Source organism: Eschrichtius robustus, chromosome 12 (assembly GCF_028021215.1).
Source record: "Eschrichtius robustus isolate mEscRob2 chromosome 12, mEscRob2.pri, whole genome shotgun sequence".
Taxonomy (NCBI): Eukaryota; Metazoa; Chordata; class Mammalia; order Artiodactyla; family Eschrichtiidae; genus Eschrichtius; species Eschrichtius robustus.
Genome location: NC_090835.1, coordinates 103491928 through 103502509, shown reverse-complemented (window position 1 = coordinate 103502509; position 10582 = coordinate 103491928). Strand labels below are relative to the sequence as shown.

At 45.4% G+C, this 10582-nt stretch overlaps 1 protein-coding gene across 1 annotated transcript in view; it reads right to left on the bottom strand.

Annotated features, from left to right (window-relative positions):
• Window positions 1–8326: 8326 nt before the first annotated feature.
• The window catches only part of CAGE1 (cancer antigen 1), a 49551-nt gene continuing 47295 nt past the window's right edge, over window positions 8327–10582 (bottom strand). The window contains exons 9-10 of the mRNA XM_068559450.1: window positions 9849–9878; window positions 8327–8369 (exon numbers count right to left, since the gene is read on the bottom strand). Of these exons, the coding sequence (XP_068415551.1) occupies window positions 8327–8369; window positions 9849–9878 (73 nt within the window). The remainder of the gene's footprint in view (window positions 8370–9848; window positions 9879–10582) is intronic.

Genomic DNA, 10582 nt, shown 5'->3' with positions numbered 1-10582 from the left:
CTCGCACAGAAACGAAGACCCAACACAGCCATAAATTAAAAAAAAAAAAAAAAAAAAAAGTTAGTCAATGACAGATGCAAGATTTGAACCTGGCAGTCTGATTCCAGACTGCGTGCTCCACTGGCCTAGGACCTCTGCTGCTCTACTCCTGCACTGGCTCTGCTCAAGGCCTCCTTGCCCTGGGGCCCCTGGAAAGGCAGCTTGTGGCTGCTGCAGGCACCATCTAATTCTGTCTGCTAAACCTGACAGCGCTGGGCTGAACCAACTCAGCTCCACTCCATCAGGGCCGCCACCGCTGCTGCTCCTAAGGCACCTGGCAGAAGGGGAGGGGCTCCCTGAGAAGGCTCCTCCCACTTAGCTGCTGCCTCCACGCTTGCGCACGGCTACCAAAGCTGCCACTCTGTGCGAAAGACATCCCGACTGCGACTGCGCACGCCAGTTTGATGTGACTGAACCTTGCTGAGCTCTCTACTGGCGTCGAAGACTCTCCCTCCCCAACTTTGAGGCACTTTCTTTTCCATGAGTTTCAAATCAGACCTGCTCTGAGCTCCTGATGCCTGACAGGTTTTTTTGAAAAACACGTCCTACTATTTAACTTGCTGCTGTCTCCCAGCACCGGGAAGAATCTGCTGTGGACTGCAGTAGGAGATATATACATGTAATCATGCTGTATACTCAGAATCACCTCTTCTCTCTTTCACTGGACCAGGGCTGTCTCCCTGACTCTCTTTTCCCTTCAGAGGGCTGGTTTCTGGCAGAGAAGATTCTCATTCCTTATGTTAAAGAGATTCCTAGTAGGCCTGTCTCTTCAGTTCTCAGAACATGTTTAGATAGAGCCTGAACATATAAGGATAATCCAGTTTAGGCTTAAACTGGGACTTCCACTCCAGTTTTATTATTAAATGATTACTAATAGATTTTATTTGGGACTTGAATTTTAGACAGCCAGCCCCTAAAGGGGCAACAGGGACAAAGTGTGCCTGCTCAGGACGGGACTGATGTGAAAATGAAAACGTACAAACAGAAAACAGAGAGAGACCTGTGTGACTGTCCAATTAGTACAAAAATCAAAAGCAGTAGCCCAGGGAAGTAAAATCCTTGCCCTGATCTTGGTGCCCACAAACTCTGCACTACTGTGATCTCCATTCTCCCTGCAATGAGCAGCGTTCCCTGGGTGCCCATCCAGAGCTCTCCCCTTTGCTGGGTGCCCCTCTCCATGTTTTTTCTTTCTCACCTCTGCACTTATCTCCTTGAAGATCTGTGTTTTCCAGAAATATACTACATCCTGGTTATTCTCATTCTTACAGCTCAGGCAAACCCACACTTGACTCTCCACTTCTGTCATTTTACTTCCTTGGAATTTGTAAGAGCAGAGCTTTCTTTTCCTTTAATTTCTTAAGATTTCCCTCAGCATCATTAGCAAATGTGTCTGCTAAGCCCCAGTTTTTGTTCTGGGTGTTCCCCCAGGTAACCCAGTAGCTAAGGAACTTCCTCATGTCCTTAAACCTTTGCTCAACAGTCACCCCCTCAATGAGGCTCTCCCTCACTCCCGGTTTAAAATTACAATCCCCAGCCCCTCCCTTGTACTCTCAATTTCTTCTCTCTATTCTCTTTTTTTTAATAGCACTTTTTATCTTCTAACACAATATATAGTTTATTACGTCTCCTGTCTGTCACACTTGAGGGATCTTTGTGCCTTTAGTCAATGTTATAGAACAGCGCCTGACACCAGTGGTAACTCAGAAAATATCTGTTGAATTTGTTATATTATAAGTGACATCTTTCCCCACAAATTTGCAATCTAACTTCATTTGTAGACCTAATAAGAAATGAAAAACTGTCAAGCAAAAAAAAAAAGTTGTGTTTATTATATGCCAGCAAAGACTTCTGTGTTCTTTCACCTAGCAAGGGCTAAAAAAAAGTTATGGTTTTTGTACTTTACTTCTGAAAGAAAAACATTCTTTTGTGATCTTTATGTAAAAGGAATACTATGGGGGGGGGGGGAGACTGTCCCCAACCTGGTCCTCTTCCTTCACAACTCACAGACTCCCCTGCCCACGCTTGCTTAGCTCGTATTTCCTGGAAAAGAACAGACAAAATCACATTCACCGCTTTCCTCCAACTGTACACTCATGCTCTGCCCTCCTTTCTGTTCCAAGAAAAAACTTCTATGGGCCTGTCAAAGGTCGGCCATCATTTGTGGATTGGATCTCATCTCCTGCTCAAAACCGTGCGATTTTGAAAATAGCCATCTCTCCTCTACCTCATAATAAATTTCTACTTCTCCAATTCATCGCTCCCATCCACATACAAATATACTATAATATTGCCCATCTTAAAAAACAAAATTCTGGGACTTCCCTGGCGGTCCAACGGTTAAGACTCAGCGCTCCCACTGCAGGGGGCGTGGGTTCAATTTCTGGTTGGGGAACTAAGATCCCACATGCTTCGCGGTGTGGCCAAAAAGTAAAAAAAAAAAAATTCTCCCGTGGCCGCTGGTACCCTCAGCAAGAGCCTCGCTTCTCTGCCTCAGACACAGTAAAACTTCCCTATCTCACCTCTCGATTTTCTTCTCCATTTATTCCACTGGGCTGTTATTTTCACCACTGCACTAACATATCTCATCTTGCTGAATCCGAAAGTCCTCATCTGAGCCCCCCTCGCCGCTTTTAAAAGTTTTGTTTTTTCTTTAATTTTTATTTATTTATTTTGGCTGCATTGGGTCTTAGCTGCAGCATGCAGGATCTTAGTTGCGGTGTGCATGCGGGATCGATCTTAGTTGAGGTATGCGTGCGGGATCTAATTCCCCGACCAGGGATCGAACCTGGGCCCCCTGAAATGGGAGCGCGGAGTCTTACCCCCTGGACCACCAGGGAAGTCCCTCCACCCCCTTTTTTAACACCTGTTTCTCGAGGCTGGAGGATAACATACTCTCCTGGTTTTCCTTCCACCTCACTGCTTGGCTTTGAATTTTCATCCCCACCCTCCATTCTCCAGAGAGGGTAGAGAGGCTGGAAATGAAGTTAATGCTTAATCATGATGATGTCAGGAAGCCTCCGTAGAAATTCTCAAAGTACAGAATTCAGGGAGCTTCTAGGTTGGTGAACAGATCCAAGTACTAGAAGGGGGACACACCCCAACTCCAGGGGGACAGAAGATCCTGTCCTCAGGACCCTCCCAGACCTCGCCTTATGTCTCTCTTTATCTGGCTGTTCATCTGTATCCTTTAATAAACTGTTAAATGTCTGTGTTTCCCTGAGCTCTGTGAGCTGCTCTAGCAAATTAATGGACTCGGAGGAAGGGGTCATGGGAACTTCTGACTTACAGCTGATCTATTAGAGGCACAGGCGACAACTAGGACTTGCCATCAGCATCTGAAGTGGGCGGGAGCAGTCTTGTGGGATCTGATGCTACCTTCAGGTAGTGTCCGGATTGAGTTAAATTGTGGGACCCCCAGCTGGTGTCGCAGAGAATAGCTTGTGGGGGAAAACCCAGCACGCACCCGCGTCAGAGGTGTTGTGAATGTGGTCAGGGAGTGAGAGTAGGGAGGAACACAGGAGGGAGAAAATGGAGTTTCCCGAAACACTATTCTTCCAGCGCCAATTTCTTCAATTAGGGATGTTCAATTCCTCTAGTCCAAACCAAACTGGAACCCATCAGTGGGGTAGCTGTGCTGTGAAATCTTGAAAATTCTCTTCTCGTAACATATTTGACCTTGGCCCTATAGGAATCCCCAACTGTGCTACAGAACGGTCGACTTTTCACCATAGGGTGCTGACTAGGATGTCTTACACGTGTATTCTAGTTGCTGCTGCAAGCTTGGGCTTCTGAAATACGGGACGATCCCTGACCAGTTTCACAGCTTACCTCCCACTCACTCGTCCCAGGAGTTATATTTACACAGGCAAATGTTACAGTCTTTTAACTACAGACATAATGTACAAAATACTGACATTTTGACATTGATTTTTGGCTGCGTTGGGTCTTCGTTGCTGCGCGCGGGCTTTCTCTAGTTGCGGCGAGCGGGGGCTACTCTTCATTGTGGTGCGCAGGCTTCTCATTGCAGTGGCTTCTGTTGCAGAGCACGGGCTCTAGGCGCACGGGCTTCAGTAGTTGTGGCACGTGGGCTTCAGTAGTTGTAGCACGCGGGCTCTAGAGCGCAGGCTCAGTTGTTGTGGTGCATAGGCCCAGTCGCTCCAAGGCATGTGGGATCTTCCCGGACCAGGGCTCACACCCACGTCCCCTGCATTGGCAGGTGGACTCAACCACTGAACCACCAGAGAAGCCCTGGAACCTAAGTCTTATGATTCCATGTCGAGTGCTCTTTGTGCTGCAGCCTGATATCACCCACGAGCTATAATTTAGGGAAGAACGTGCTAAGAACCCTTAGAAAGTCATAGATAGAAGAGATACGTATTACTTTCAGATAAGGAGGAAGGTGACATTTCGATTAAGCCTTGAAAGATGCACATGTTTCAAATATGAGGAGCTGGGTGGTGGAGGTGGAGAAGAGAGTTTACTTAGGGCAGGAAAGGGCATTCTAGGACAAGGAAACCACGTGGGCAAAGGCACACGCACGTAATTTGGGGCCAGAGCATGTAAGGCAGTGAGTTCTGGACTACCAGTAAGAACTGGAAACCCTGTCCACAAACTATAATTCAATAAGTTATTTCAATTATATATAATGAAATATCATGCAGCCTTTAAAAATGAGAGCAGCATGTTGAGACCAGCAATATGGAAAAATATTTATCAGAAACACTATGAATCACAGGACTTCCCTGGCGGTCCAGGGGTTGGGACTCATCTTCCAATGCAGTGGGTGCCGGTTGGATCGCTGGTCGGGGAGCTAAGATCCCACAAGACTCTGGGCCAAAAAACCAAAACTTAAAACAGAAGCGATATTGTAACAAATTCAATAAAGACTTGGTTAAGATAAGACGTGATAGCTTTAGAGGAAAAGAGGGTTGCAGGAAGGATTTTTTTAAGGCTAGGGTAAGAATTCAATAAAGAATTGTAAATTAAAGGTGTGAGAGAGTAAGAATGATCGATGGAGCAAGTCCTCAAGAAGATGCGATAGGTCACAGTCAGGGAAACAAGGAACAAGGGAGGAGGAGAAGAAAGTAGATAAAAATAGAGGAACGGTGAGGTGGAGAGGAAACTGCACCTCCTCCTAGTACCCCGTGGCGAGAGCCCGCGCTCTGCTCCCTGAGAGCAGGGGCTGCGGCTATTTCAGACCCTCGCCTCTCCCGCCAGCTTCCTCCTGCAGGAAGAGGGCCAAGCTTTCCGCCAGGGTCTCCAACACCATGCACAGCTCAGAGTTGCCTTCCTAACCTCCAGTCTCAGAGGGAGGGGTGTCTGAACCTACGCTGTTCTGGGGACCCGAGGCCCTCTTTCCGCCTCTGAGACCTCGGTCGTCAATGACCCTTCTCTCCTCGTTGTCTTCAGAACCTCCTTGACCACTGGATCCTTCTCAGCATATATTTAACTGCTTATTAAATATGTCCCGGGTGTTTCACAGCAACCTCGCCCTCATCCTATCTTTCCCGCAAACTAGTGGTCCCTCCTGTGTTCTCTACCTCTGTGGAGACGACCACCCAGACCTGTGCCAGGCTTCCTAGACCCCTCCCCCTTCACTCCCAGACTCCTCGCCCTTCACTCCCATAGCTAACAATTACCTATCCTTTTCACTTTGCCTTTGAAATCACTTTGCATCCGTAACTTCCTCATTATTTCCTCTGTCACTCTTTGAGTTTCTGGCCTCGGTTTTTCTTGCACGGAGCACTACAGCAGTATCTTATCTGGTACTTTTGATTCTAGCATCACCCACCATCAACCTACCCTTTATATCACTATTAGGGTGATCTTTCAAGACGCATAAATTTTTTTTAAATTTATTTATTTATTTATTTTTGGCTGCATTGAGTCTTCGTTGCTGCACGCAGGCTTTCTCTAGTTGGGGCGAGCGGGGGCTACTCTTCATTGCAGTGCATGGGCTTCTCATCGTGGTGGCTTCTCGTTGTGGAGCACGGGCTCTAGCTGCGCGGGCTTCAGTAGTTGTGGCACGCAGGCTCAGTAGTTGTGGCGCACGGGCTTAATTGCTCCACGGCACGTGGGATCTTCCTGGACCAGGGCTTGAACCCGTGTCCCCTGCATTGGCAGGAAGATTCTCAACCACTGCGCCACCAGGGAAGTCCCATAATTCTTTTTTTTTTTGGCCACGCAGCTTGCAGGATCTCAGTTCTCTGACCAGGGATGGAACCCAGGCCCCCGGCAGTGAAAGCTTGGAATCCTAACCACTGGACTGCCAGGGAATTCCCTCAAAATGCATAATGGACCCCATCATTCCTCCACTTAAAGCCTTCAGAGCTTCTCAGGACAAAGTTCGCGCTTCTTCACAAAGCACATGAGACAATTCACGATCACCTTCCTCTCCTGCCATATGAAGGACATGGGTTTTAGATTTTACTTGTGGTTCAGAGAGTATCACAGGATACCTCAGGCCTCTGTGCTGTGTGGGAAGAGCTTCCTCTTCTATCTACCTGGTGAATACCTAGTCAGTGATGAAGATCTGGCTCAGGTGTCATTATTTCTGTAAAATCTGCCCTGAGGTTTTCTCACCTAGTCCAGGGCCATTTCATCTATGCTTCTAGAGCACCCCTGACAGTTAGACCCATGCACCAATCTAAGAAAGAGTCATTTATCTATCTCCCCCACTAGATTACATGGTCCTTGGTGATCTCTGCCTGGTTTTTCGTTGTACCTTTGGCTTCTAACACAGAGGCTGTCACGTGGTTTATTGCACGTCACTAAATGTTTATTGCAAGAAGCACTGGCTTAGATGCTGCATCCTTGAGCCGTGCGCCAAAGGAGGTACGTTCACTGTGACACAACCTTTTGGTAAAAGGTCATAAATGTCTAATAGCGCACATGGCAAACGTAGCACTTATGCACACAGCCCTGCTGCAGACAAACTGTGTTAATCCTTCCAGTCCAACGATTTCACCATGTTCCACATTCCACACGCTGCACTATCCATCTTTTTGTTTGTTTGTTTTTGGCGGGGGGGCTGTGTCAGGTCTTAGATGCGGCACGCAGGATCTTCACTGAGGTACGTGGGATCCTTCGTTGCGGTGCACGGGCTCTTTGTTGTGGTACGCAGGCTTCTCTCTAGTTGTGGCGCGTAGGCTTAGTTGCCCCGCGGCATGTGGGATCTTAGTTCCCCAACCAGGGATCGAACCCGCGTCCCCTGCATTGGACGGTGGATTTTTAACAACTGGAACACCAGGGAATTCCCCCCGCATTAGCCATCTTAATGTTTGTCTTCCTCCTATCATATCTTAACTTTCCCTAGAGAATTCCATGAAACTAATAATAATGTCTCTTTTTAAAACCTGAATCACTTCCAAAGCTTTCAGGGCTTAATTTTTCAAATGAAACACTAATATAGCTGCAACTTACTGTGCATTTCTCATGGTTTGTCTTAAACCGTATCACAACTTTTTGAATTTGAGAAATTAACAAATTTTGCTTCAAAATTCATAATAAAATGTATCTTATAGAATTCCTCAACAAAAATAACATCAATAGTAATAGCTTTTATTTATTCAGCACTTCCTTTGGGGCCAGCTATAGATTCTCCAATACTTCCCTCTTGCACTTACCTGACTAATTTAAGTGCAAAACTAATTTCAGTGAGATAAAATAATTTCTTCCATTCAAGGTATATCTTGATTCAATAATTATACTTTCATCCTGGCGCTGGGATTTATCAAAAGGATAATATGTTATGTACATTCATTTTTCTGATACATCTTACAAAATTAGCTATCTCTGGTTTCTTTGTTTAAACTCAGAACTAATTCCTCAAAACTATGTTAAGGTGGAAGTTATAAGGGTGAAACCTCCTTTCACCTGGGTTTTAATTCCAAGCGATTTCAGTGTTAGTGTCTTTTTAAATTTGGTTGATAGTAGGAAGAACCTGCCTGCCCAGAGAGGAAAAAAAATTTGGGGTGAGACACAGGAAATTTTCATATGTTACTAAAGGCCTGGCAATACAGGAGTGGTGTTCTGTGAGAATGAAAATTGACAGATATTTGGAAAAGAAGCCACTGTATTCAATTGTTTATGTTATATTAGAATACGTTTGATTGTTCACGGAAGAAATTAGAAGAATAGTAATCACATTTTTTGGAATGTAAAATTTCACCACTTATACAGATTTTAATGTATCACTTGTATCTATGGATCTGGGTGCTATACTTAGTAATGACTCTCCTCCTGGTGTGGTTAACAAAAATGATTAATTGTTAATCTTCAGTCCTGTTTAATCTAAATCATTTCTATTTCCTTCTAAGATATCTGGCATATAAAAATGAAAGGAAAAAATTGTTTCTTCAGTTTTCAGGATAGACATTCAGGGACAGAAGAGCTGACTCTTGATTACATATGGAATTCCTATTCCATAAGCAGCGAGTTCTCGATTACATATGGAAAAGGGGCACAAGGAAAACCTACAGATAGATAAACACCACAGATAATACTAATACTATATTTTAATCCATATTTTTGTTTGTTTCAACCTTTTTCCTATTAAGGAATATGACAAGGAGCAAGGTTGGTTGAGTTTCATCTTCCTTGGTTTGGTTGCCAGCTGGCAGAATGAAGAAAAAGGAACAGAAGCAAGGATCTGAACAATTCATGAAGTGACTCACCAGCAGAGCATAACTAAGAATTGGTAGTATTAAGGTGTCCTCATAACTCAACTATTACAGCAGCTGCGTCTCAGTGGGACAGATAGAGACAGGCCCTTTGACTGTACCCCCTCTTCTGCAAAGCTGTGTCACAAATGGGCCATGGTATTCATGAACCCATACCCATGGCCTGACATGGGACAGGGCGGCAGCAGGTGTATCTTCTACTAGGAATTACTCCAGCAAGTATAGCATTGGGCCTCGGTCCCGAGTCTGTCTAATATTTGACTCCTATTTAGTACCTATTATGGGATAGGTGCTTGGGGCATGCCAAAATGAATATGAGAATTCCTGCACTAGAAGAGCTCTAGTGAGGTCAGGGGATGTGCAAGCAGAGAACTGTAATGACACATCATAGGTGCTATTTTATCAGAGGGTACAATGAGGACACACAGGAGGAAGCAAGTCAGCTCTGCCTTGGGTGGGAAAGGCTTCACGGAGCAGGTGGAGCTCCCGCTGGCAGGTGTCTGTGAGGCGGGAACTGAAGGAACAGGGAGAAAAGGAGTTGGGAGAGAGCATTCCAGGTTGGGGAGCTACCCGGGCAGCAGCCAGAAGGCACAAAGGTAACACGGCATGTGCAAAACATTGCAAGTGTTAGATATGGTTGGGGTGTACGATGAGAAGGAGGAAGCAGTGAACGAGAAGCCTGGATAGGAAGGCGAGGGCTAGACCACAGAGGACCTCTATGCCAGCTAAGGAGCTGGATTTGGTTCTGAATGCACCTGGGAAGCACTGAAGGGTCTCATGTAGGGGAGGAGCATAACCAGGTTTTGCTTCTGCACAGCCACTCTGTCTACTCCGTGGAGGGTGGAGCCAACTGGAGGCAGAGCCACGAGTAAGCAGACGACTGTGACAGGCCAGATGAAAACGATGAGGCCCCAACATGAAGCAGTAGCCGTGGGGATGAAATTAAGGCTTCCAGTTACAGAACCAACTACAATCAGAGGCAAAAGAGGCCCTCATCTGAGGGCAGAGGGGAAAGCTAAGCTGAACATTACTGAAACATAACTTCAGGAACTCATATTTAATTTTGCGTAATTTGACAATTACATGGGAATATAGCATTCTTTATAATTATCATCAGTATGACCTACCACAGTCATGGACTTCGGATGACTTCTCAGTCTGCAGGAAACAGAAAGAGAATAATGTAAAACAAACAAACAAACAAACAAGTGGCGGGTGGTGGTGAGGAGGACTAAAATAGAGAACATAGTGAACAAGGATGCCATTATTGAAAATTTTCTTTTCCTCACTTTTCAAAGAGAAACTGTCATTTGGGATAGAACTATGAGACCCTAAAAGATTAAGATAAAGTTTTTCAGTATGTAACACATGGATCATTCTCAACTGCAATTAAATAAAAATATTGAGCCTCAGTATTGTTATGTTTTAACATTCTCCTAGATTTACTGAGGATAAGATTCTGGCTATGACTTGAAAACCTAATGAATCTCCTTGAAGTGATAAAGAACTAGAGGCCAAAAAAAAGAACTAAAGGCCAAAACAAGACATCTGAGACTATTAAAGTGCTCACTTTTCTCTCCCTATTTCTCACTGTTTCCACTTCTAAAGACAACTGGCAAAAGCAGCACCAGAATTTTGAGACGATGCAGAGGTGGTCTAAAGCGTGTTTGCGTGCTGACTTGACTGAGGGCCATCGGTCAATGGGAGGCTCATGGATGGTGCGTGTTTGCGTGCCGACTTCACTGAGGCCCATCGGTCAAGGGGAGGCTCGTGGATGGTGCGGGGCTGAAGGCTGATGCGAGTCTGAAGTTCTCTAAGAAACAGTCTTCTCAGCTAGAAAGGGCCTGAGAGCTCTTCCACTC